This window comes from Oncorhynchus gorbuscha, linkage group LG02 (assembly GCF_021184085.1).
Source record: "Oncorhynchus gorbuscha isolate QuinsamMale2020 ecotype Even-year linkage group LG02, OgorEven_v1.0, whole genome shotgun sequence".
Classification (NCBI taxonomy): Eukaryota; Metazoa; Chordata; class Actinopteri; order Salmoniformes; family Salmonidae; genus Oncorhynchus; species Oncorhynchus gorbuscha.
In genome coordinates, this window is record NC_060174.1 from 44,333,675 (window position 1) to 44,361,645 (window position 27,971).

Below are 27,971 nucleotides of genomic sequence, written 5' to 3' on the forward strand. Positions count from 1 at the left end.
ATTTCCTATTTATTTCTCATTATCAAACTCCATCAGTCAGACATTTTATTGTCATGTCATTCTACTCATTTCATCTCCTCCATTCGACGGCTGAAATCGTTTTGGACTGCGGGCTTTCTTTACCAATTTTTTTCATACTTTTAAAATGCGTGTTCCCGATTTTATGAATACATTTACATGAAATATTGGAAGGAAATATCCTGTGAAGGCAGACTGTTACACCAGGGGCTCCAGCGATAAATATCCCAAACTATTTTACCCCTCTCAGCCGATTCTGCATAATGTCCCTTTGTTCTTCTGAAGCTCATCTGGGTAGCAGTGGGCGCCCTATATTTAAAACACTTTCCCCATCTAGCCTCACAATTCAACAGTCATTGTCTGTCAATGTGCAGATGGTATTTCCAGCACAGTGTACTGTGAATTATGGAATTGGAGAAACTCCAATGAAGTAACTGATACATCCCTAGAATGGGCATAGATTTTATGAGTTGTTTAAGAACGAAAAAGAATGGACATCGGGTTCATGACTGCTCCCAGATCCACAGTACAGAATACATGGAACGTACATGGAACGGTGAGAGGACTCCTAGTGTTACAATCATTCTTGTGGAGAATAACCTAACCAGCTTGGTCCATATCTACAGTGAGTTGGTCTCGGTCATTTCGATCTAACCACAAATGAGACCTGAAATGATGAGACACAATGTGGGAATCTCGCTCCGAATCAATTGAAATATGATCACGCTGTAAGAGAAGAACTACTTCATCTCTCTCCCATAGCGTTACTTTCCTTACCCCTGTGTGGTACAGCAGACTGGCATGGATGAGCCTTATTGGAATGTTGACACGCAGTCTCAATACGCTTTAGGAGACTGCTTATGGAAAAGACAGAGATATTGGCATATTGTTTGAACTTGCGGTATAACACGCCTGTTTGCCCTACTCTGTGTCTGGAAATATTCCTCTACGGAGTCTACTGGGCCTGTTAATGACTCTAGCAGCTGGGTATGCAGAACCCGGGAGGCTTAGGAGATTCCGACAGCGTGGCTTGTAAAACTGTGGTTTTCATCGCGTGATATAGTGTCTGGTCAGTTCATTCGCAGGGTCAACATTTGCACAGTGCCAAGCGAGCAGCATTCTTCGGTGCTCTGTATACGCGAGACGTTTGAATAACAGTTTTAAGACTTGGCCCATGTTTTTTTGTATTCGTACAAACAAGGTGAATACAGAGGCGCTTCTGTGTTCTCCACATTCTCTAGGTTTTCTTTATTTTTTCAATGTTGTGAGGATTGTAAAAGTGCACTTTCACTCGGACTTTGAGCTTTCTGGCTTTCTGGTAGTGCAGAGCCTCAGCCCAGCTTGGGCTGGCTGTGTGTGTAATAAGCTGAATTAGCATTAAAATTAGCCCATTAAATCACTGGCTAATTAGCTGGCGTTTCCACACTGGAGAGCAGTGAATACTGACACGCTGCGTGCAGTTGGGCTGCTAAGTGCTACTGACTGAGGTGAGAATTCAGTCACAGCCTTGAATGTTCGTCAGATTTGACAGGGAGCCATGTCATGTGTATTCGGTTTGTCGATATCCAAATTGCAAAAATGTGACAAAGTTAGAGAATTCAAATCTTTCTGTCAGTGTGTTAAGGGTAGGATGCTTTGTGCTAACCCTGATGTCTAGCCTCGGTTTCCTCTGAGGAGAAAATAGTCAGAGGAGAGCTGTGGTACATTTCAGTATTCAGGACCAGGAATGCCTCTTCAAACATTTATCGGGTCGCCTTCAGGAGTGAGAGAAAGTGAAAATACACTATTTGTGATACCTATGGAATTATTGCTACAGCACCTCAGTTGGCCCAGAATCAATCCTGCTTGGGCACAGCAGCGGTAGGTGGTATAGGCCCGTTCTGCAGCTTCTCTAAGCTCACTGTGATGGATGAAGGTTGGCACTGAGGGACCAGCAGGAGGTGGAACTGGTATAAAACTACAGTCAAATACTATTTGAAAACGTTTAAGAATTTATCTGGGCTTGATTGAGCTTTCCTGACACAGTGGAACCAATGGGATAGGCATACAACTGCAAACCCTGCCCTGCTGAACCCAGGTCTAGTAGATGATTCTACATTCGGTATACACAGGATATGTTGTGTATGGTAATCACATCGCTATATGTTGGGCATCCATCCCTTGACATTAAGCTCTGTGACACTTATCGGTGATAATCTGTCAACATCATCCCACATATTATTCGTTGTGCCTAAATTATTCAGAGTATTGCGTAATTTTCAAGCCTCTCCATTTTCTACATCCCATTCTGCAGCATGGATGGGGCCGACAGCAATATCTGTTGGCCCCTTTATTACTGATGCTTAGATGGATAGGGTGTGGTTTAGTCAAATGGCTGTCACCTCTCGTGACACACAGTTCCCTCATCAAGCTCATTCAGTCAACGGGCACAGTTTATTAGATCTGATTATCTGCACCGTTGATCAACCCTGATCACTAGACGTGTAATGAACAGAGTTTATTGCAGGAGGTGTATTGTTAGGGCGGGAGTTCTATTTGCTAGAAAGTCAACCCTGATCATTACAAAAATAAAACCAATGGGACGGTTTATCTGCTAGCACCTCTTTCTTTTTTTTCTTTTTCTCTCGTCTCTTGAGAACCAAACGGACTGTTTTTCTGTGTGGCCAGTGATGCTCTCTCCTCGCCGCTCCCCTCCACAGGAGACAGACACACCCTGAGCACACAAGCCTCCAGCTGAATGAGCAGCTCTTTTGTCCACTGGCTTTCTCCTTTTTTAATTCTTCCCAGAATGCAGTGGGGAGAGAGCTACAACAGGCCCCACAGCCGAGTGGCCAGAACCCCGTTCCAGGGAGTGTCAGTCAGTCAGTCCACTGCTGTGGTAGCGACATGGCTGTTTGCAACACGAACACATTATACACACACACACACACTATGCAGTTCGTTTTTAATGCCAGAGGGATGGAAGGGAGAGAGCGATAATTGAATTATTTATGTTGCCACCCAAGAGAGGGAGTGACTTGAATAGTCCAGATTTCTTTCCCCCATACAATAAAGCCAATCGGTTTAAGGGACTTTCATTCATGTTGATATGATTCAATTAATATACCCCCAAATAGTAGCTATCATTCCATTTTTGTAAATTCCTCTTGCAATTGTCAAATATGCCACATTTTTATACAAAGCGACTTAGCGACTCATGCCATACATCCATTTTTCAAATGGGTGGCCCCAGCATGACTTGAACCCACCATACTAGCTTTGGAAGCACCATGCTCTACCAACTGAGCCACAGAAGACCAACTGTACACTGAGCTCAGAACAGCCTCAATTCATCGGGGCATGGACTCTACAAGGTATCGAAATCGTTCCACAGGGCTGTTGGTTCCAAGTTGGATCCAAGTTGACTCTAAGGCTTCCCCTTTATGAAAATAGTAAACTGTTGAGCTTGAAAAACCCAACAGCGTTACCTGGGTGGGAATAGGCCCACCCACTTGGGAGCCAGGACCACCCGTGGCTGCGCCCCTGTCCAAGTCATGTGAAATCCATAGATTAGGGCCTAATGAATTTATTTCAATTGACTGATTTCCTCATATGAACTGTAACTCAGTAAAATAATTGACATTTTTGTATATTGCATTTATTTTTGCTCAGTATAATGTCATGGAAAGAGGTTTTCCTAATTTTTTGTACACTCAGTGCACAACATACTAACATTATAACCGTTTGCATTCCACCCAGAGAGAGACTGCCATTTAAGATAGTGATGAGGAAATTAATGGGAAATATCTTATGGTAGAGGCCCTGAAGGGATTTGTCATTTCAGATAGGTCCTCTGTTGATAAGTAAATAAGGTATTTCTGTCTTGTTTCCATTGATTATCCTTGCGGTGTTTCTACAACTTGATTGGAGTCCACCTGTGTTAAATTTGATTGGACATGATTTGGAAAGGCACACACCTGTGTAGATAAAGTCACAGTTGACTGTGCATGTCAGAGCAAAAACCAAGCCATGAGGTCAAAGGACTTTCCTGTAGAGCTCCGAGACAAGATTGTGTAAAGGCACAGATCTGGGGAAGGGTACCAAAACATGTCTGCAGCATTGAAGGTCCCAAAGAACACAGTGGCCTCCATCATTCTTAAATGGGAGAAGTTTGTAACTACCAAGACTCTTCCTAGAGCTGGCCGCCTGGCCAAACTGAGAAGTCGAGGGACAAGGGCCTTTGGTCAGGGAGTTTACCAAGAACCTGATGGTCACTCTGACAGAGCTCCAGAGTTCCTCTGTGACGATGGGAGGACCTTCCAGAAGGACAACCCTCTCTGCAGCACTCCAGCAATCAGGCCTTTATGGTAGTGGCCAGACTGAAGCCACTCCTCAGCAAATGGCATATGACAGCCCTCTTGGAGTTTGCCAACAGGCACCTAAAGGACTCTCGGACCATGAGAAACCAAATTCTCTGGTCTGATGAAACCAAGATTGAACTCTTTGGCCGGAATGCCAAGCGTCACTTCTGGAAAACACCTGGCACCATCCCTACGGTGAAGCATGGTGGTAGCAGCATCATGCTGTGGGGATGGTTTTCAGCGGCAGGGACTGGGAGACTAGTCAGGATTGAGGGAAAGATTAAGGGATAAATATACAGAGATCCTTGATGAAAACCTGCTTGAGCGCTCTGGACTTCAGACTGGGGCAAAGGTTCACCTTCCATCAGGACAATGACCCTAAGCACACAGCCAAGACAATGCAGGGGTGGCTTCGGGACAAGTCTGAATGTCCTTGAGTCGCCCAGCCAGAGACCGGACTTGAACCCAATCTATCCTGAGTTGCCCCTCTATCCTGAGTTGCCCCTCTATCCTGAGTTTCCCCTCTATCCTGAGTTGCCCCTCTATCCTGAGTTGCCCCTCTATCCTGAGTTGCCCCTCTATCCTGAGTTGCCCCTCGGTCCCGAGCTGCCCCTCGGTCCCGAGCTGCCCCTCGGTCCCGAGCTGCCCCTCGGTCCCGAGCTGCCCCTCGGTCCCGAGCTGCCCCTCGGTCCCGAGCTGCCCCTCGGTCCCGAGCTGCCCCTCGGTCCCGAGCTGCCCCTCGGTTATGTGGGGATCAGGGTGAGGACTATTAGGCCATGGTCGGCGGAGAAGGTGGATTATCCTAGGACGCGAAGGGGAGGAACTAGGACATTTATGGAGTGGGGTCCACTTCCCGAGCCAGAACCGCCACCATGGACAGACGCCCACCCGGACCCTCCCTATGCTCTTGAGGTGCGTCCCGGAGTCCGCACCTTAGGGGGGGGGGGTTCTGTCACGCCTTGGTCATTGTATCTTGTGTTTTTGTTATATGTTTGGGTAGGCCAGGGTGTGACATGGGTTTATATGTTGTATTTCGTATTAGGGTTTGTATTAATTGGGAGTGTGTATTATTAGGGGTGTGTCTAGTTAGGCTTGGCTGCCTGAGGCGATTCCTAATTGGAGTCAGCTGATTCTAGTTGTCTCGGATTGGGAACCGTATTTAGGTAGCCTGAGTGCGCGTTGTATTTCGTGGGTGATTGTACCTGTCTTAGTGTTAGTCACCAGATAGGCTGTATTAGTTTCATTCGTTTGTTGTTTTCTTCTTCCGTTATTTCATGTACCGTATTAGCTTCATTAAAAGTCATGAGTAACCTACACACTGCATTTCGGTCTGACTCTCTTCAAACAACAGACGAAGTTCATTACAATTTGATAGTTTTGATGTATTCACTATTAATTTACAATGTAGAAAATAGTAAAAATATAGAAAAACCTTTGCATTAGTAGGTGTCCACAATTTTGACTGGTACTGTAGGTGTGCTAAGCTTGTAGCGTCATACCCAAGAAGACTCGAGGCTGTAATCGCTGCCAAAAGTGCTTCAACAAGGTCCTGACTAATGGGTCTGAATAATTATGTAAATGTGATATTTAATTTTTTTGCTTTATCATTATGGTGCATTGTGTGTAGATTGACGAGGAAAAAACGGTTGAATCAGTTTTAGGGTGTAACGTAACAACGTGGGAGGAGTCAAGGGGTCTGAATACTTTCTGAATGCACTGCAATGTCATGCATGCATGTATGTATGTGAGAACACACACACACACACACACACACACACACACACACACACACACACACACACACACACACACACACACACACACACACACACACACACACACACACACACACACCTGTATGCAATCGTAAGCTCACTCCTAAACACACGCACACTCTCTCTGTCTGTCTTTCTTCCTCTGAGGACCGTAGTTCTCACCCTCCTGCCTATACCTGTCTGTCTGACCTAATCCCTGCATTTTGGGAAAATTATGACATTGAGAGTTTCCTGCCAGTTATGTAGGCTAGGTAGTAGAGTCCCTGAGGTCACTGCTGCCATGGCCCTCTCTGTGCACACACACACACACACACACATACACACACACACACGAGCGTGCGCGCGCACATGGCCTGTCATTTGGTCCAGCAGGTTGTCTCATTAGCCAGCACACAGCCCCACTGTTTGGCCATTGATTTATTGGAATGGCTAGTGTTCATTCAATGGCTCCCTGTGGTGTTTCCATCTACACTAAGTCCCGCATTTGGAATAATGACCCCGTTTCCTCCATTCGCTGACTTTTCGGAGACTGTAATTGTAAGTTCCCGTCTGTTCTTCATTGTATTGGATGTGTTATAGCAAGGGGTGAAAGAATGCTGCGATGGTAATTTCAGCCCTTTTCTTTCAGCCTGCATCCCAAATTGCACCCTATTTACAATCCCTATATAGTGCACAACGTTTGACCAGGGGCCTATACGAGTGCACTATATAGGGAGCCATTTAGTGCACTGTCTGTATTCATGAGGAACTGGGCCGTAGCGTGCGTTGTCTGGCGAATCGGGTCACTCTATTCACAGTGCCTGGGCCCCACTGTGCTGCTCTGTGCACTGAGGCGAGCCAGAGAGGGTCGGTCGGTTGGACACACACTAGTGCACAGAGCCCAGTTATATAACCCTCCGGTCACAGCTGATGTCCCTTGCCCAAGCTCATTACAGTTCGAGACATGCCAATCACATACTCACGTACATACGCACACACAGAGATAGAATCGTAGAAACGCACACAAATGCTGGAGAACATATGCACGTCCAGGGATTAAAAAAAAAAAAAACATTTTTGCAGGTGCTTGTGTTTATGTGAACTGAAAAAATAAAGAGGAAAACGCTGCACACTGCTGTTTAGGCTCCCAGGTGATTTTATTTATAACAACGTTTTGACTCTTAGGTCTTCATCAGGCATCCATATCCCAGGTGGGGGTGGAAGGTCCTATATATAGGGGCAGTGCTCAGTGACATCAATTCCTGTAACGGGAGGTAAAAGTATAATATCGGTTCACAATGTCAACGTTCAACATCAAAATATTGAACCTTACATGAGGAATGTGATAAATATTTAAGTCTTAAACCTTCTGCTGGTTTTCCCAATGTAGGACAGACCACAAGGTAATTTCAACATGTAAACAACATTGGTGGGCATGCAGGTAATCAGGAATTGATGTTTAATCTTTGTCCTGTGTAGGGGTGGGTAAATGAGCCACATTTGTACGTAACACGGCATTGAGCTCATTGTAAACCCCCCCTCCCACAGGACCTTATCCAAGAAGGTTTCCCTTTTTCTCTGGTGGGTTATCAGTTTTGACCACTGTCTCCCTCATTTGGGGGTCTTTTAAGGAAACACACCCACTTCTCACAGAGACTCACCATTTCCCTCCCACACATTCTAGGCTATATCCACGCACACACGCGCAGAAACAGAGGAGAAATGAGAGATTGGCACTCCACTCAAGCATAAGACAGAAAGGATTTACGGTAACTGCAGTCTTGACAAGAGTGTGTGTGACGCTGTCCAGCAACTCTGCCACAACTCTTCAATTGCCATACAGTCCCTTCAGAATGTTTCAAACCCCTTGACTCCTTACACATTTTGTTGTTACAGCTTGAATTTAAAATGGATTACATTTAGATGTTTTTCATTGGCCTACACACAATACCCCATCACGTCCTAATAGATTTGTATTTATTTATTATTATTATTATTATTTTTACAAATGAATAAAAATGAAAAGTTTAAATGTCTTGAGTAAATACGTATTTAAGCCCTTTGTCATGGCAAGCCTAAATAGAGGAGTAAACATGTGCTTAACAAGTCACATAAGTTGCATAGACTCACTCTGTAATAATAGTGTTCAACATGATTTTTGAATGACACCTCATCTCTGTACCCCACACATACAATTATCTGTAAGGTCCAGTCGAGCAGGGAATTTCAAACACCGATTCAACCACAAACACCAGGGATATTTTCCAATGCCTTGCACAGAAGGGCACCTATTGGTAGATGGGTGAAAATAAAAAACAGACATTGAATATTCCTTTGAGCATAGTGGAGTAAATAATTACACTTTGGATGGTGTATCAATACACCCAGTCACTGCAAAGATACAGGCGTCCTTCCTAACTCAGTTGCCGGAGTGGAAGGAAACTGCTCGGGGATTTCACCATGAGGCCAATGGTGACTTTAAACAGTTACAGAGTTCATGGCTGTGACAGGAGAAAACTGAGGTTGGAGCAACAACATTGTAGTTACTCCACAATAATAACCTAATTGACAGAGTGAAAAGAAGGAAGCCTATACAGAATACAATTATTTCAAAACATGCATCTTGTTTGCAACACGGTACTAAACTAATACTGCAAAAGGTATGGTAAAGCAATTAACTTTTTCTCCTGAATACAAACTGTTATGTTTGGGGCAAATCCAATACAACATATTACTGAGTACTGCTCTTCATATTTTCAAGCACAGTGGTGGTTGCATCATGTTATGAGTATCTTGTAATTGTTAATGACTGGGGAGTTTTTCAGGATAAAAAAGATACGAATGGAGCTAAGCACAGGCAAAGTCCTAGAGGGAAATGTAGTTGTCTTCTTTCTTCCAGACACTGGGAGATTAATTCACCTTTCAGCAGGACAATAAGCTAAAACACAAGGCCAGATCTTCATTGGGGTTGCAATCCAAAAGAACAGTGAATGTTCCTGAGAATTTAAAAATAATAATGCGCGCCACCTGGATTCGGTCCAATGTAGCAACATTTGATTTTGTGTTTTTTACATTGAATAAAGTAGAGACTCAGAGCTACAAAATTGTATATTAGAAACTGCAGTTGAGGAACAATGAGAAAGTAATTCTGCTTTCAAATTTTAGAAACTTGTAACCCAACTTTTGAAAAATGGCCTGTGAATAATTTGGTACACCTACTGGAGAGGACTTGTCTTAACCTATTCCGCATCGTTCACACCTTCTTAAGCCTCCGGCTCACTCATCTCTTTAAGGATTCACAGTGTAGTAAACAACCAAAGATTTCAAGCCTAAAATTGGCGAATCCCAATCTGACTTTGGTGCTACTCATGTTGTTCTTCACATTACCATCTCTTGTAAACACACAATATATAAAATAAAATCAACCTTTATTTGTCACATGCACAGGATACAGAGGGTGTAAATGTTGCAGTGAAATGATTACTTCCATAGTAGAGTCTTTTGTTTAGACATGTAGCTAGCTAGCTAAACAATGAACCATAATCTCAACTCTAATGCCACTTTCAAAACAACTGCGAACTCCGGAGAAGAAAAAAACAGTTGGACTGGGAAAAATCTATTTGAACGGTCATCCAACTCAGAATTCCAACTCTGGAACTTGGGCCTCTTTCTTGAACTCCTACATAGATCATGCATCTAACGTTAGCTAGCTAGCTAACAGTATGCTTTAACTTGTAATAAAAACACCTTTCTGACAAAATTAGAAATGTATCATATCTGAAAATCTAGCTAGAGTCTTACCTGTATACATCCCTCTGTCACGGATGCCCTGGTTGCCCTTAGTTTAAAGATTTAATCCAGAGACAGGTGTTTTATACATTAGTCTTCTTTCTGTGTTCTCTTTTTTGTGATATCCGCATTTGGCAATCATCTCTCTGCTTCCACCGGGCATTCCACTGATTTCAAAACTCGGTCAACTTCTTCCGTGACAACGACACCGTTTCTTCCCCAACATTGTTATCAGAAGACGCTATATTGTCTCGTTCAATTAAAATATTTTTACCTAAATCAGGGATTTCCTCATTGTTTGATTAATTTTCAGAGTCGGAGAAAGTCCAGCACGATCATCCTCCAGAAAGTAGTCCTTCACAACATTTTCCCACTGAGCTTTCAAAAAAATCTGTGGTAGACAGGATTATCCCCGCATACTTAGCAGCTCATGTTATAGACAGAAGCAATCTACATGGAAGATCAATCCGAAGTCATCTCTCGGTATGTCCCGCCCCTCCATTATCTCAGCCAATCATGGCTAGTGGGAAGGTTAGCGTGGCAAATCTAACTATGCTCATTATTTAACAATTTCATTATGATTTACAGATGGCATACGAGTTTGTTATGAAGCCATTTCTCTCCAAAAACATATTTTAAAAAATTACATTAAAATGTTTCTCCTGTGAAGTACTGACGTGCGACATACACCTAGTTTCTTGAAACGAGTCATAAATGTTGCACAATCCAGGTGTGCAAAGCTGTTAGACTTACCCAGAAAGAGTCACAGCTGTAATCGCTGCCAACGGTGATTTTAACATCTATTGAATACTTATCTAATCAAGATTGTTTTTGGGGGGGGTGGTGATTTAAAAAAAAAAAATTTTTACACACGTTATAAATGTTTTCTTACGTTTTGACATTAGAGTACTTTGTGATCCTCCCCCCTAAATCCGTTTTAACCCCACTTTGTAACACAGCAAAATGTAGAAGAAGTCGAGGGGTGTGAATACTTTCTGAAGTCACTAACTGTTTCTTCTTGGTGACTTCCCCCTGAATGCAGGTCTGTATATGTTGCCCCCACGCACCACTTTTAGCTAAATTGGATTATTCCTTATTTTACATCGTCTATGAAAAATGGCCTTGCGTTTCGCCGGGATGTTTTTCATTTCCAGTCCTGTCTTTTGTCACATGCACCATTTCCTGTTTTCCAAGAGAGGGAGAGACAATGTTTCAGCTCTGTGGTCTGGAATGTTTTGTCCACTGTCTGTCAGGAGAAAAACATCTGCTCTTCCAGCAGCTATCATCATAGAGTTATGTAGTTAAGGGCTGCAGCATGAGTCGTGGGCCAGGGCGAATGTACAAAGTTTCACCTGTTGTTTGCCTGTCTTTGACTGACATTCAGGGGGAAGCCCTTCCAGAAGAGGGCTTCCATATGGTTCCTCCCTGCTGGCCCTAAAGCCTCAGGCCCTGGCCTCTCTTCTGGCCTCCTGCCTTCCCTTGGCTAGCTCCATAGCAAGAGGAATGTTTTAGATTCAACGGAGTCAGCCTGCTGCAGGCCGCTGCTTATGCACAGCCGTGGCTCACTCTGTGTCTGTCTCTCTCGCTCTCTCTCAGGCCTGGACAATATCCCGCAGTATGCGGACAGGCAGGCGCACTAGAGGGGAAACGCCTCTCCTCCCCTCTTTCTCTCTTCCTGTTTTGTCTGTTGTAATGCACTATTCCAAAACTTCACAACATGTAAAGTACCTTCTCTAACAAATTATCTTACAAGGAAGTCTCGAGTCTCCTAAGCTTACTTGTGGAGGGCGCGTTCCCCTGTTGCGAGAAGTCCGGTCCACTCAGAACATCGCTCCTCCGGCTATGCCCCAGAAATGTCGTTGATACAAACTCTCCTTCAGGCACAGTATGCACTCGGTGCTGATTATATAGAGTGCATGCTATTATATAGGGCATTCATCACCGGGGGAGGGTTGTGGAAGAAACATCCCCACTAGCTATTACTTTTATGATGGGACTTGATCCACTTTAGGAAGTCTTAAAACATCTCGCTAGATGAGGACAGTTAGGCTGACAGGATAGAGCTGTCAGGTAGCTGAGACCTTGATCTCTCAGCACAGATTGCAAAGACAGCCGGCAGAGCGCCAGGCGAGGACACGCATGCACGCACACATACACATGTGCGCACAGGCATACTCGGTTTCTCTGTCTCTCAGGGAGCATGAATACTTCCCTACATGTCCCTACCTCTCCTTGTGCCTGTCTCTTGTTTCTCTCTCTGTGTGATCAGCAGTGAAATGTAATATGAATAAGCTACCTTAACTGACCTGTCTCTTTTTTGAGTGTTTTGTTTTGTATGAATGAACCTGAGCAGTCAGGGGAAGCAGTTTCTGTAAGGAGGTCAGGGTCATATTCATTAGGGCACTCTGTAGCAAAATGTTATGCAACGAAAAATGCCAATGAGCAGTTTAGTCCATCCCCGTTTCGGTCTGTTTTGGTGTCTAAGGAATACAACCCAGTTGATTGATTGCTGTGTCCCCCTATAGGAAGGACCAGAACCTGCTGTCACCGGTCAACTGCTGGTACCTGCTGCTGAACCAGGTGAGGAGGGAGAGCAAGGACCACGCCACCCTCAGTGACATCTACCTGAACAACGTCATCATGCGCTTCATGCAGATCAGCGAGGACTCCACACGCTTGCTCAAAAAGGTAAGCTCTTCTGTAGAGGTAAGAGGTCAGACCAGGTGAGATCCCACTGATCTGACGGAAGTAGTTTCTTGTCTTGAAATGAACAGGGAGAACTCTGGTACCTCGTTATATTGGATAAATCCTTGGCACATTCACATAGTCAGGAGAAAACTCTGGGCCCTGCTGCTAATGATACGTCTATCATCATACAGCCTTAAAGCGGCGATCGGCAGTTAAAATTATAACAAAGCACACTCCCTGCTCCTGTTTTGGTAAAAAGCGGAGGGGCTGGAGAAATGTGACCCCCCTCAAATTCATGGGCAGAGCTATGGATGCACTGACTGATAAAACTGTAATTTTTGTATTATGGATTATCTATGTTTTGAGGCTATATAGTGTTTTACATTGGCTTTGCTTACAGAAGTTCGAGTAAAAAAGTTCATATTTTGGGTTCTCGTGGAGTGTGACAGTTGAACTAAGCTCATGAGGCATTTGTAAGTTGTATTCTTCAAGAATCAATAGATATATATCATTAATTAATAAGTCCAACAATACATGTAGCAGCTGCTGATTGCCCCTTAAGTAAACCAGGCACTGGACTGCACTCAGATGTGATGTTTGGCTGGATGTAGGTTTAACGTGTTACATTACAAGTTGTTTGATGACATCTTGATAGCAGTTCAATCATTGGGTTGTGGTTTAGTTCTGTGAATCTCTATGCTGAGAGAGAGAAGAACCCTCTTCCTACACAGCCTTGATTATAAGACTAAACGCCCTATCTAACCCTCCCATCCGAAGTCGGTCGCCTCGTGACCTGTTTCACTCGGACCACTCCCTGCCAGATTATGAGCTCTCCTATGCACTAGGAGTCACATGAACCGACCACAGTCCCGAAAATGACAAACCAGAGCCTGTTTCAGTGGGGTGCTTAGCGTCAACGTTTTTGGCTTTTTTCTCTCTCTTTCGCTGCGGGGTCTTTAGATCCGTCTGCTAGATGGAGACAGAAAAAAATAGTTATTTTATTCATCTTAAAGTCATTATTGTCTCTTGATGTTGGTGGTTTCATCTGGCTTGTACAGAGGAGTGGTCTGCTCTGCACCCCACCCCAATCCTCTGCTCGAACAACTGCAACACACACAAAGTTAAGGCAGTAATTTCCCTTTGATAACAGTTCGAGGCTCCTGGTTTACTAATGGGCCAGATGTGGAGCTGGAGTGAAGTGGTTTGTCAGATGTTTCTTTCTCCCCCCCCCGACTCAATCCACATTACTGGTGTTTAAAATGACAGACTACTAAACTCATCAATGTGTTCCCAATGATATGTATTCATTTTTAGGCATTTCAATCAAGACTTTTTAATGTATGAAGTTTAGTTCATAGCATCCCTCATATAAAGAGGTTTGCATTGACATTGCACACAGTTCATTTTTCCCCTCATGTACCAACTCTCCTTATTGCTCTACCAATTAGTTGTTGGTTGGCCTTGTGCACAACAGGAAATGACCTGCACTTACAGTAAGTCTTGAGTGAGGGAGTGGAGTGGAGTTGAGTTTCCCCTCTGGCTGGTATAGTGACGTTTTGGAAGCCGGGGGCCAAATCAAACGCCATCCCCCTCGTGGGGTGCAGTCTGTCACAGGGGAGCAGAGACACCCCTGCCCTCTAATTAGTACATCCCATTGCCTTTGATCTCCGCTGAGCTCCAGTAATGATAGACAAACACCAGGGGAGGCCCCCCAGTTACAACAGTCAGTACAGGTCGTCTTGTTTTAACACGAGACAGATGCTGTTTTGTCATCCTGACATCAAAGAGCAGTGTTTTTTTTAATATTTCAAAATTCTTATGTTTTCTAACTTTTTAAAAGTTATGAGTTGAATTAAATGACATATCCTATCAGGCTTCAGCATGGTGGACCTTTTGAAAATAGTCCGTTGATTTGTGTTCATGCCTTCGGCAGTAGTTGTTTTATTTATGAGTAGTACTGTGGACAAATGGGTCTGAGCTCTCTGTGCTGCGGGCGCTCTCATGTTTTAGCGTCATTATTGAAAGTCACAGCTTACCTCGAATTGTGTCTTTGTTCGATGCCGAAACCTCTAAATACGAGTCTTGTCACGAAGTCCATTGATTTGGTCGGGCAGGTCTTATCACATGTATTCTCTTCATCATTCATACAACTGGTTCTTTGTTTTTTATTTATGGAGGTCACATTCTGGTGGAACTGAGATCCCAGGGCTTGAAAGCCTTAGCTGTATGGTGGATGGAAGGTATTCGTTCATCTAGTTCCTACATTGCAAATTGATTCGCTACAGTGGTAGGTAGGAAGGACGGTGAGGGAAACATGAAACAGCACCAGGTACTACTAAATTGGTCTTGGCATTTGATCAAGCGGAGTGCAATGTGTTTTTAGAGCTTGACAGTTTACTGCCTGGCTTGGTGGAGTCCGTTACTAGACTACCTTACTGGGCTGCTTCTGTATAGTACAATCAGGTCAACAATTATTGGCACCCTTGATGATAAAGATGAGAAAAAAAAGACTGCAAATACTGAGCTGTATATATATTGTATACAGAAAAGAAGAGTTTAAAAATACTAATTTAAGAAAATTAGTATAAGAAATAGTATAAGAAGTGGATCTTGTACTAAAGTGGATCTTTCAGCAAGACACAAAAAAATACATGTTTTATTGTCACATACACCAGAGAGGTGCAGTGAAATGTGTTGTTTTACAGGGTCAGCAATTGTAGTACAGCACCCCTGGAGCAAATTAGGGTTAAGTGCCTTGCTCAAGGGTAAAATCTCCAGTTAATTTACCAAGAATTCAACATTTTGCAATGGCCATCTCTCCTGTGGTTTGAATTGAAGGGCAGTCTATAAGCACAGACAAAGAAAATCAAGGATCTGGAAAGACACTGCATGGAGGTATGGTCTAAGATCTCTCCCAATGTGTTCTCCAATCAATATAAATCATTAATCAAAAATGCTCAGTGCCATTATCCTTTTGAAGGGGTATTGAAAACAGGGGTGCCAATAATTTTGACCCATTGTTTATCAAGTAATGATTATTTTTCTTAAAAAAGAATCTCTTTTCTTTGAGCAATTGTACGAGTATAAAATAATAACTTTTTGTTTGGGTGTTGGGGGGGGGGGGGCATACAATATAGCTCAGTATTTGTATTTATTTTATACTGTCTTTTTTGCTCATCTTTAAGGGTGGCAATCATTTTTGAGCTGACTGTGTAGGAGCCAATATGATTTGTGTCAACTCTCACTAGAGTTCTGCCATATGGAGCAGTCATGCCCCTGGTGCGCTACCCACCAGACATGGACCCTAGGAGTACGGTCCCTCTCTGGGGCCTGATTGATGTTGGAGGCGATGTGAATTCCATGCCCCCCCCCCCCCCACGTGGCTTAGTGGATTCCAGTCTCTCCCAGCCTTCTCTCAGATGTGGTTAGCGTCACTCACACAGTACACTTAAAGGGGAAGCCTATTTGTGCTAGTCCTCTAATAAACTTAACAACAGTAAACATGTCGTCCCCCACAAATTATGCAGCACCTAACTTGGTCCAATCAGTGTAATTTTGTAAATGCCCGATCTCTATGGCAAGACGCATCATTCAACCAAGTTTCGTAAAAATGGGGAAAGTGCTTTGAGATATCACGTGTGGCTAACTTACAAAAGTAAGTATGAATGAACGTAAGGATTAATAGTCCCCTCCCCAATTTAATCGTGGGGGACAATTATCCGTATTGGAAAATCCCCAGTTGGCATTCCCCTTTTAAAGGCCTAGTGCAGTCAAAATGTGATGTTCATGTGTTTTATGTACACTACCGTTCAAAGGTTTGGTGTCACTTAGAAATGTCCTTGTTTTTGAAAGAAATGCAAAGAAATTTGTCAGAAATATAGTGTAGACATTGTTAATGTAGTAGATGACTATTGTAGCTGGAAATGCCTGATTTAAAAAAAATGTATTTTTTATATGGAATCTCTACATAGGTGTACAGAAACCCATTATCAGCAACCATCACTCTAGTGTTCCAATGGCACGTTGTTGGCTAATCCAAGTTTATCATTTTAAAAGACTGATTAATCATTATGTTACCACAGCTGAAAACTGTTGTACTGATTAAAGAAGCAATAAAACTGTATTTCTTTAGACTAGTTGAGTATCTGGAGCATCAGCATTTGTGGGTTCGATTACAGGTTCAAAATGGCCAGAAACAAATACATTTCTTCTGAAACTCATCAGTCTATTCTTGTTCTGAGAAATTAAGTCCATTCGATGTGAGAAATTGCCAAGAAACTGAAGATCTCATACAACGCTGTGCACTACTCCCTTGACAAAACAGCGCAAACTAGCCAATAAAAAGAAAAGATTAAGATGAGCAAAAGAACACAGACACTGGAGAGAGAAATATTAGAAAAAAGTGTTATGGACAGACAAATCTTAGTTTGAGGTCTTTGGATCACAAAGAAGAACATTTGTGAGACGCAGAAAAAAAATGAAAAGATGCTGGAGGAGTGCTTAACACCATTTGTCAAGCATGGGGAGGCAGTGTGATGGTCTGGGGTTGCTTTGGTGATGGTAAAGTGGGAGATTTGTACAGGGTAAAGGGGATCTTGAAGAAGGAAGGCTATCACTTCCATTTTTCAAAGTCATGCCAAAACCCTGTGGATGGCGCTTAATTGGAGCCAATTTCCTCCTAAAACAGGACAATGACCCAAAGCACAGCTCCAATCTATGCAAGAACTATTTAGGGAAGAAGCAGTCAGGTGGTATTCTGTCTATAATGGAGTGGCCAGTCACTGGATGTCAACCCTACTGAACTTTTGTGGGAGCAGCTTGACTGTATGGTACGTAAAAAGTGCCAATCAAACCAATCCAACTTGGGGAGGTGCTTCAGGAAGCATGGGGTGAAATCTCTTCAGATTACCTCAACAAATTGATGACTAGAATGTCAAATGTCTGCAAGGCTGTAATTGCTGCAAATGGAGGATTTTTTGACGAAAGCAAAGGACACAATTTAAATTAAAAATCATTATAACCTTGTCAACACCTTGACTATATTTTGTAACTCATTTCATGTATATTTTCATGTAAAACAAGGAAATGTCTAAGTGACAACTTTTGAGCAGTTGTGTGTATTTCCACACTGAGGTGGGAATAATACTGAAATTGTGAAAATGCTGATAATGCACTTTTAATGTAAGAGCTGTTTGAAAAGGCTGCCTGAAATTTCAGCGTGTTTTGATGGGATGGAGTTTTGGCCTGCATGGTGACATCACCAGGCGGTGTAAGTTAATCGATCAATAACAAGTTTCAAACCTCTCTGCCAATAGCAGCTAGTTTTTAGTTTACTGATCAATCCCATTAGGCTCGCTCAGTTAGGCCCCTCACTCAGACCACACCAAGACAGTCCTTGATATTTGGATGAAAACTGCTGCATTGGTCTTTCAATTAAGAGAAAGCATGGCCTTTAAAGGTAGGTAGAATAAACATAACCACATGTAACATATGAATTTGCATTAGAATAAACATCAAAAGTCTCAATGCAAAGTTGCACCTCACTTTTACATTTTTCGAGTTTTTATTTAAAACTGATGAGAATTCTGAAGAATGTCGAAGTCATGCCGGAAAAAAACATTTGCGGGATGTGACTTAATATGGAGGACCTGCGAAGCCAGTCTATTATTCCCCATTGTAAACTGCAGCAGAAATAACTTAAAATGTATAACTTCAAATTAAAATTAAACTGTCTGACTCACGCAGATGTAATAGTATAATTTTAAACCGTCCCCTCGCCCATACCCGGGCGCGAACCAGGGACCTTCTGCACACATCAACAACAGTCACCCACGAAGCATCGTTACCCATCGCTCCACAAAAGCCGCGGCCCTTGCAGAGCAAGGGGAACTACTACTTCAAGGTCTCAGAGCAAGTGACGTAACAGATTGAAACGCTATTTAGCGCACACGGCTAACTAAGCTAGCCGTTTCACATCCGTTACACAGAGCTAACGTAATGTTAGCAGGCTAGTTGGCTAGCAGCGTATAACGTCAAATTAAACCAAATCATTTGTGCTTATGACTACTTGTTTCAATACAATTTTCAGCCAACTTACAAGCAAATACTTTATGAATTTATTGTATTTGCTTGTAAGTTGGCTGAAAATTGTATTGAAACAAGTAGTCATGAGCGCAAATGATTTGGTTTAATTTTAATTTATACATTGCAATGTTGCTAGCCTGCTAACATTAGGTTAACTCTGCGTGAGTCAGCCAGTTATCCACACCTAGCGTGCAGCTACATTAAAGTAAACCAAAGTTTTGGAAATACTTAACTTCATCTACCAGTTATCAAATCATTTTACCTGTAAAGTTAGCTGGCTAGGCTAGCTATCAGGTTAAAATAACTAACTAGCTTAGCTAGCCGACCACCACTGTCAACATAGTTAACTAGTCTAGAGCGGAGACTTACCGATTGAATGCTGAGTTGGCTACCAAAGTCAAAGAAGAGCGAGGCCTTTTAGGAGAGTCGGCTAGCTAATAGAATAGCGTTTTGAGGTAAATCCACGTCGACTTTACCAATTTTATCTCCATCACTGCTGACACTCTTGATGTACCGGTAGGTCGGTAGGAAATAGAGGTCCGTCGATTCAACCTGACAAACCATTCCAACTTTAAAGCTTGCTTCTCATTTTTGGGCCACAAATGAGTTGTAACTCCATCCATCCTTGTGGGTATTACTGCACCATGTGGTTATTACTGCACTAGCTACAAGCCACAGAAAACTACGACAACACTAACTTGCTCAGTTTACTACAACTATCAAATGCACAGGAGACTTAACTTACAGTTGAAGTCGGAAGTTTACATACACTTAGGTTGGAATCATTAACTCGTTTTTCAACCAGTCCACACATTTCTTGTTAACAAACTATAGTTTTGGCAAGTCGGTTAGGACATTGACTTTGCATGACACAAGTCATTTTTCTAACAATTGTTTACAGATTATTTCACTTATAATTCACATATAATTATAACTGTTTCACAATTCCAGTGGGTCAGAAGTTTACATACACTAAGTTGACCGTGCCTTTAAACAGCTTGGAAAATTCCAGAAAATGATGTCATGGCTTTAGAAGCTTCTAATAGGTTAATTAACATCATTTGAGTCAATTGGAGGTGTACCTGCGGATGTATTTCAAGGCCTTCCTTCAAATTGAGTGCCTCTTTGCTTGTCATCATGGGGAAATCAAAAGAAATCAGCAAAGACCTCAGAAAAAATTGTAGACCTCCAAGTCTGATTCATCCTTGGGAGCAATTTCCAAACACCTGAAGTTCTTCTGTACAAACAATAGTACGCAAGTATAAACACCATGGGACCATGCCCCGTCATACTGCCCAGGAAGGAGATGCGTTCTGTCTCCTAGAGATGAACATACTTTGGTGTAAAAAGTGCAAATCAATCCCAGAACAACAGCATAGGACCTTGTGAAGATGCTGGAGGAAACGGGTACAAAAGTATCTATATCCACAGTAAAAAGAGTTCTATATCTACATAACCTGAAAGGCCGCTCAGCAAGGAAGAAGCCACTGCTACAAAACTGCCATAAAAACTGCACATGGGGACAAATATCATACTTTTTGGAGAAATGTCCTCTGGTCTGATGAAACAAATATAGAACTGTTTGGCCATTATGACCATCGTTATGTTTGCAGGAAAAAGGGGGAGGCTTGCAAGCTGAAGAACACCATCCCAACCGTGAAGCACGGGGAAGGCAGCATCATGTTGTGGAGGTGCTTTGTTGCAGGAGGAACTGGTGCACTTCACAAAATAGATGGCATCATGAGGATGGAAAATGATGTGGATATATTGAAGCAACATCTCAAGACATCAGCCAGGAAGTTAAAGCTTGGTCACAAATGGGTCTGACCATACTGTGTTACTTTGACTAAAAACTCATGCTTCCTACCCTTTTAAATTGAATCATAACATTGGTGGGCATCGTTGCAAAACGTACAGGCCAAGAGTGATTACGGCTCCAAGGCAATTTCTTTTTTTACAGTTATAATGAATCATTAAAGGATAGATTTAAATTTACATAATAGTTTCCTGGTGGAAAATGGAGTGTCATGCTTTTTCAAATTCTGTGAACTTGAAAAATAATTTTCAAGCATTTAGGGAGGGTTTAGGTAAAATATATTTTGCTAAAGGGAGGGCCATCCATTTTTATTTCTAAGAGGTCCAATTTGATCCTTTTAACCCTTATTATAATTAACGTTCACTCCCAAAGTGAATGGTTTGTACTTCAGATGTTCTTCTCTGATTTACTGTGTCTTCAGTGACCAGTGGAGTGGCTGAGGTGGCTGCTTCCTGTCAGAGGCCCTGCCCAGGTCACATAATTGGGGCATCTGCAGAGCCAGGAAATGGATGAGCTGTCGGAGCTCAGCCCAAGCTCTCCTGAGAGGCCTTTTCATTGACCACTGGACTGCTTCCCAGTTCTCTCAATAGGAAAGGGCTAACAAGTGTTAGATCTAACAAGTTGACTGAGGTCCTCTTCTCTGAACGGAGGCTTCTAATGGCTCTTCCCTGGGGAGAAAGTGTGAGTAATTTTAGCAAAGATCTCACTTTGCAACCCAATTCAGCTGTTGGTAATGTTCATGAATACAGTTATGGACAAGTCTACGTTGTTCATTCTGGGCCGAGAATAGCGCTTTAATGTTGCATTAAAGCGCTATTCTCTGCCCAGAATGAACAACATAGACTTGTACATTTATTTAGATTTGCAGCCTGCTTCACAAACTTGGGCAAGAGGAACGATCTCACCAGTCCATAACCTACCACAGGAGGTTGGTGGCACCATAATTGGGGAGGACAGACTCGTGGGAACGGCTGGAGCGGAATAAGTGGAAAGGTATCAAATACACCAAACACGTTTCCATGGGTTTGATTCCATTCACTGCGTTCAAGCCATTATTATGAGCCGCCCTCCCTTCAGCAGCCTCAGCAACCTACCTGGCCCCAGCCAGCCTATAGATCCTGTCCTCCGTTCTCTAAATGTGCGTGAGAGCACCCTGGCTTAAGCTTCGGTGACTTAGTTCTATTTATACAGGACTAAGTCTATTTGTCCAGTGCCTGTGTGAATAGGTAAGTAAAACAGAGAGCTGGCTGAGTAGGTGGAGGTGAGGGCCAGGACAGGAGGTGTTGACTAGACTAGGTCAGCCCGAGGAGACTGGCTGATTACATACACATGCACACACACACAAACGCACAAATGACGAGAACTAATCCTCTCTGGTTTACGCCCACATGTCTGGACTGGCACTACCCTTTCTACCGGAGTCAGTCAGTCAGCAGGATTTAGAGTATAGCTCTTTTTGGGATGGACCTGTTTATTTGTGTACTAACTTCCTCCTTCAAACAATCAAATTATGATTGCACACCTTTCACCCTAATCATGGCTTTGTTGCAGGTCTTTTGGTGCTTCAGCCAACTCCCCTGTTATGTTGTGTTCGTTGTCACGCCAAACATGTATGGCATGACAACAAGCATCAAAGAGGTGTTGAATAATGCATATTATTTAGTTCTGGCGGCCAGGTTAGAGATTCACTACTTCGACCTGTGGAATTCCTCAGTGGTCAGTAATTTCTATTGGAGTATCATTGACTGTATCATTGACTGTATTGACTGATGTGTACGGATCCACCTGGATCAGTGAGGTTGGTGACCTCAGCAGAGACACTTCCTCATTGGTCACACCCACAGGAAACCACAGATGTGTATTACAAGGCTGTATGAAACCCCATGTGAACTACAGTAACCCTGGACAGGACCTCTCCTATCAGAAATGTGCTTCTCTCAAATGACACACACTGTTATTGTACAAATGTGTACCTTTGAAATGCAACTACTGGCACCCAGTATGATTCATATGTATAGTGAGAATCAAGTTAAAATCCACCCAACTTTATTTACAGCACAGCGTTTGGGTGTTTGGTGCATTGAAAGATCTGTCCTCCTCTCTGTTAACCCAGTTTGACTGACTGTTAAGGTGTGCACAGAGGTTGCCTATAAGAGTCGTTGTAAGCTCTGTGATAGAGACGACTACCCCTACTAACTCCAGATCAGATCTAAGCCCCTTCTCTCCCTCAATTTGGATAGTGGTGGTGGGATAGACCAAATTGTCACTGCCCTCTGAGGCCCCGTTGCTGGGAAAGGCCTCAACAATAAGATTAGGGTCCAGATAAGTGGGTTAGTGGGAGACTTTAAGTGCAGTGGAAGACTGTGTGATAACACCCAGGTAATACATACGTTGAAAGGGATATCCAAATGCTTTGTCAGACCTTATTATATATCGCATAAACCCACCCCATGACTTGTATGTTACATAGTGAAAAAATAGGTGGCATGCGTAGTAAAAGTACCTTTAACCCAGGGGTTTAAAACTCATTTTGCCCGGGGGCCATATTCTATTTTCACCAGGCCACATCTGGTCTGCAGACCGCCAGTTTGAGACCCCTGCTTTAACCATGCATGAGTCACACAACTGTTATTTCCCTGTATTAAAAATCTCATAATTATCCATTGTGGGCTCATGTCTGATGGCATTGAGTGAATCTTGTGTCATGGGATGGCTGATTGAATTTATTAATTTGAGATCACTCACACTATGCAGACAGCGGGCTCTATGGGCAACTGTGTCTCTGTTTGATATCCCCGTTCCAGCTCTATGCCCTACTGTACTCCTGACACTGCTTGTTTGTTCCATGTATGAATATGTTACTGTACTGCAAAGTCGACAGATGTCTCACATTGAACATGTTCTTTGTTTTCTCTTTTTCAGAGTAAGGAGATAACGTTTCAGCTCCAGGAAGACTTGATGAAGGTCCTCAACGAGCTCTACACTGTAAGTTGTCATTTAATTTCCTGGTTCCTGTTTTGCTGTATCACTGTACTGTAAAAATAGTGTATCAATTTTTTCCTGATCAGGTCACAGTTGGGAACAACTCTCAGCCTGAATGATACATCATGATTAGGGTGTTAAGGCGGGCCTCAGATCAGAGTCTACCTGGTCTGGCCTTAAAGTAGCTGCATACCAACTCTTATGGTCATTGTTACAAGCAGATCTGGGACCAGCCTATGTGGATAATTCCACTTCAGGTCTCTGACCTTGGGGGAGAGCAGGGTGCTTAAACCACTAATCGAAAGTTAATTCAGTAGCTTTAATTGCTGCCATCAGGCCTGGGATAGTGGCAGCTGAGATTCATGTTCCCCAGGTGGCCCTGAAGACCCTGACGTTCTAATACTTCCTCAGGTAAGGGATGGTCCCTGGAGAAGATAAGAGAGAGGTTGGGGTTTGGGGTGGTGTCATGACCACTGGAGTCATACACCTTAATAGCAGCGGAGGTTACTTACCGTGACCCAGTGGTTAGCTTTGACATACTTTGTCCCGTGGGCTTCACCAAAGTGTAGGGAGCATCAGGGCTTTCAGTGGTCGACCGTCCAACTGCTCCAAATGGAGAAGATTGTTGGCTTCCACCGAGGTAACCCTAGGAAGACCATGAGAAAAATATCAGTAATAGGAAAACTAAAACTAGCTTTGGGTTATTTTGAGTGCAAATGCAAATAGTTGTCTGACATTTTTATATTCACCTTAACATATTGTGACCCCAGCTGGTAGCGAAAGAGCAGCGAGGATTCATAGGTCTCGTCCTTCATCCAAATTATTACTTCATTGGCAAACTTATGCAGGAAATGCCAATGAACAGTGAGCTATCGTGTTCATGCATAAAAAACTAATAAGGAAAGAAAAGCAATGCAGGTTTGAATTAGCGTGGGAGAGGTGGAAACAGTATTGGCATTGGCAACTTACATGGAAAGCTACTGAGGATGGTAGCTGCCTCTGTAGGCACTCCTATCTGTCATATATTTAATCTGAGCCTAGAGGAAAGTCTTTGTCCTCAGGCCTGGAGGGAAGCCAAAGCAATTCCGCTACCCAAGAGTGGTAAAGCAGCCTTTACTGGTTCTAACAGCAGACCAATCAGCTTGTTGCCAGCTCTTAGCAAACTGTTAGATAAAATGGTTTGACCAAATACAATGCTATTTCTCTGTAATCAATTTAACATAAGACTTTCGGCATGCTTATAGAGAAGGGCACTCAACATGTACTGCACTGGCACATTACTGATGATTGGTTGAAATAAATTGGTAAAATGATGATTGTGGGAGCTGTACTGTTAGATTTCAGTGAAGCCTTTGATATTATTGACAACCTGTTGTTGAAAAAAATGTGTGTTTTGGCTTTTCAACCTCTGCCATATTGTGGATTCAGAACTATCTATATAAAATAATTCAAAGGGTTTTCTTTAATGGAGGTTTCTCTGTCAAACATGTAAAGTGGGGTGTACTGCAGGGCAGCTCTCTAGGCCCTCTTTTCTATGTTTACCAATGGCCTGCCACTGGCATTAAACAAAGCATATGTTCCATGTATGCTGATGATTCAACCATATACCCATGAGCTACCACAGCTAATGAAGTCACTGAAACTCTTAACAAAGAGTTCTGTTTTGGAATGGGTGGCTAGTAATAAACTGGTCTTGAACATATCTAAAACTAAGAGCATTGTATTTGGTACAAATCATTCCTTAAATTGTAAACTGTCATGGTCAACACATGTAGATTTAATGGTTGTAAAGATGGGGAGAGGTCTGTCCGTAATAAAAAGATGCTCTGTTTTTTTGACACCGTACTCCAAAAAGCCATTTCTGCGGGCTCTAGTTTAGTTTTCTCTTGATTATTGTCCAGTTGTGTCGTCCAGTGCTGCAAGGAAAGACCTAGTTAAGCTGAAGCTGGCATAGCATCGGAGTGGTACGTTTTGCTCTTCATTGTAATCAGAGGGCTGATTATAAATATTATGCATGCCAGTCTCGCTTGGCTAAGAGTTGAGAAGTTACTGACTGCCTCATTTTTTATAAGAAACATGAATGTGTTTAAAATCCCAAATTGTTTGCATAGTCAATTTACACACAGCTCTAACGCACACACTTATCCAACCAGACACGCCACCAGGGGTCTTTTCACATTACCCAAATCCAGAACAAATTCAAGAAAGCGTACAGTATTATATAGATCCATTATTGCATGGAACCGTTCTCTCATTTTTTTCAAATAAACAGCAAACCTGGTTTAAAAAAAACATTACACCTCTCCCCTATTTGACCTAGATAGTTTGTATGTATTGATATGTATGCTATGTGTGCCTTTATAATAAAAAAAGTACAGTACCAGTCAAACGTTGATGCAAAGTATGTTATGCAAAAATAGCAATAGACATACAAAACAAAGACATAGTACAGTACTTTGTTTACCTCAGTCAACAGCTGCAACTCCCATCCGTACACTAGGCGAATGGCGAATACTCCGTGGAGGCCTGGACGCTGCTGTTGGGTGAAAACAGAATTGCCTACAGGTTGTCCTCCCAACTAGCTAGATGGAAAAGAATAAAAAGATTGAGCTGTTTTTTTGTTGTTGTTTTTTTACTTCAGTGCGGCTTTGGCATTATAGATCATAGTATGTATAAATGTATATGTTATGGCTTTTCACCCCCTGCTATATTGTGGATTGAGAGTTACCTGTCTAACAGAACAGAGGGTGTTTTTATTGTTTTAGCCTCTAACATAATCCAGGTAGAATCAGGCATTCCCCAGGGCAGCTGTCTATGTAAAATAATATATATCTGCGTAAAGCCTGTGTGACTCAGCATTATACATGTCAGCTACTACAGCGAGTGATATCACTGCAACACTTAAAGAGCTGCAGTCAGTTTCAGAATGGGTGGCAAGAAATGCACTACATTGCCAAAAGTATGGTCGTTGAGTTGGGAAGGCTTTCCATTAGATGTTGGAACATTGCTGTGGAGAGTTGCTTCCATTCAGCTACAAGAGCATTAGTGAGTTCGGCACTCATGATGGATGCTGATCCAATTCATCCCAAAGGTGTTTGATTGGGGTCAGAGCTCTGCAGTGAGTTTTCAGCACTCAACAGTCCCGTGCTTCAGCACTCGACAGTCCCATTCGGTGAGCTTGTGTGACCTACCACTTTGTTTCTCCTAGAAGTTTCCACTTCACAATAACTGCACTTACAGTTGACTGGGGAAGCTCTAGCAGGGACGAAATCAGTCAAACTGACTTGTTGGAAAGGTGGCATCCTATGACGGTGCCAGTTTGAAAGTCACGGAGCTCTTCAGTACGGACCATTCTATTGCCAATGTTTGTCTATGGAGATTTCATGGCTTTGTGCTCGATTTTTATACACCTGTCAGCCACGGGTGTGGCTGAAATAGCCAAATCCACAAATTTGAAGGGGCTTCCACATACTTTCGGCCATGTAGTGTAAGTTAGAAAAGCATTGTATTTGGGACAAATCATTCACTAAACCCTAACCTCAACTAAATCTTGTAATGAATAATGTGGAAATTTAGCGAGTTGAGGAGACACCTCTTTGGTGTAACCCTGGATTGTAAACTGTTATTGTATTGATTCATGAAATCAAATCCACTTTTATTTGTCACATGCGCCAATACAACAGGTGTAGACCTTATTGTGAAATGCTTACAAGCCCTTAATCAACAATACCATTTTAAGAAAAATAAGAATTAAGAAAATATTGACTAAAAAAAATAAGGGTCAAAATAAAATATGAATAATGTCACTATATACAGGAGGTACCAATAGCGAGTCAATGTGCGGGGGAACAGTAGCTAAGATGGGAAGAGGTCTGGCCATAATAAAGCGCTGCTCTGCCTTCATAACAATATCAACAAGGCAGGTCCTACAGCCCTTAGTTTTGTTGCATCTGGACTACTGCCCAATCGTGGGGTCAGGTGCCACAAAAAGTACTTGGGAAAATTACAACTGGCCCAGTACAGGACAGCATGGCTGGCCCTTAAACGTACGCGTAGAGCTAACATGAATAACATTCACGTCAATCTCTCATGGCTCAAAGTGGAGGAGAGATGGACTTAATCACTACTTGTATTTATGAGAAGTATTGTTGAATGCACCGAGCTGTCTGTTTTTAAACTACTAGCACACAGCTCAGATACCCATGCATACCCCACAAGACATGCCATCAGAGGTCTCTTCACAGTCGGCAGGTCCAGAACAGACTATGCGAGGCAAACGGTACTATATAGAGCCATGACTATTCCACATCAAGTAACTCACACAAGCAGTAGAATCAGATTTTTTTTTTAATAAGATAAAAATACACCTTATGGAACAGCGGGGACTGTGAAAATTCACACAGGTACAAACACACGCATACAAACACATACTTGTCATGACTTTACATTCATTAATCTGATGACTGTTATTTATCTAATCAACTAACTATGTTTAATTGT

General features: G+C 42.6%; 1 protein-coding gene across 2 annotated transcripts in view; it reads left to right on the top strand.

Moving 5' to 3' along the window:
• LOC124002746 (SLIT-ROBO Rho GTPase-activating protein 1) overlaps positions 1 to 27,971 on the top strand; it is a 163,146-nt gene that overhangs the window by 56,324 nt on the left and 78,851 nt on the right. For both annotated transcript variants that reach the window (XM_046310463.1, XM_046310471.1), the window contains exons 3-4: positions 12,427 to 12,589; positions 23,412 to 23,474. In XM_046310463.1, the coding sequence (XP_046166419.1) occupies positions 12,427 to 12,589; positions 23,412 to 23,474 (226 nt within the window). The remainder of the gene's footprint in view (positions 1 to 12,426; positions 12,590 to 23,411; positions 23,475 to 27,971) is intronic.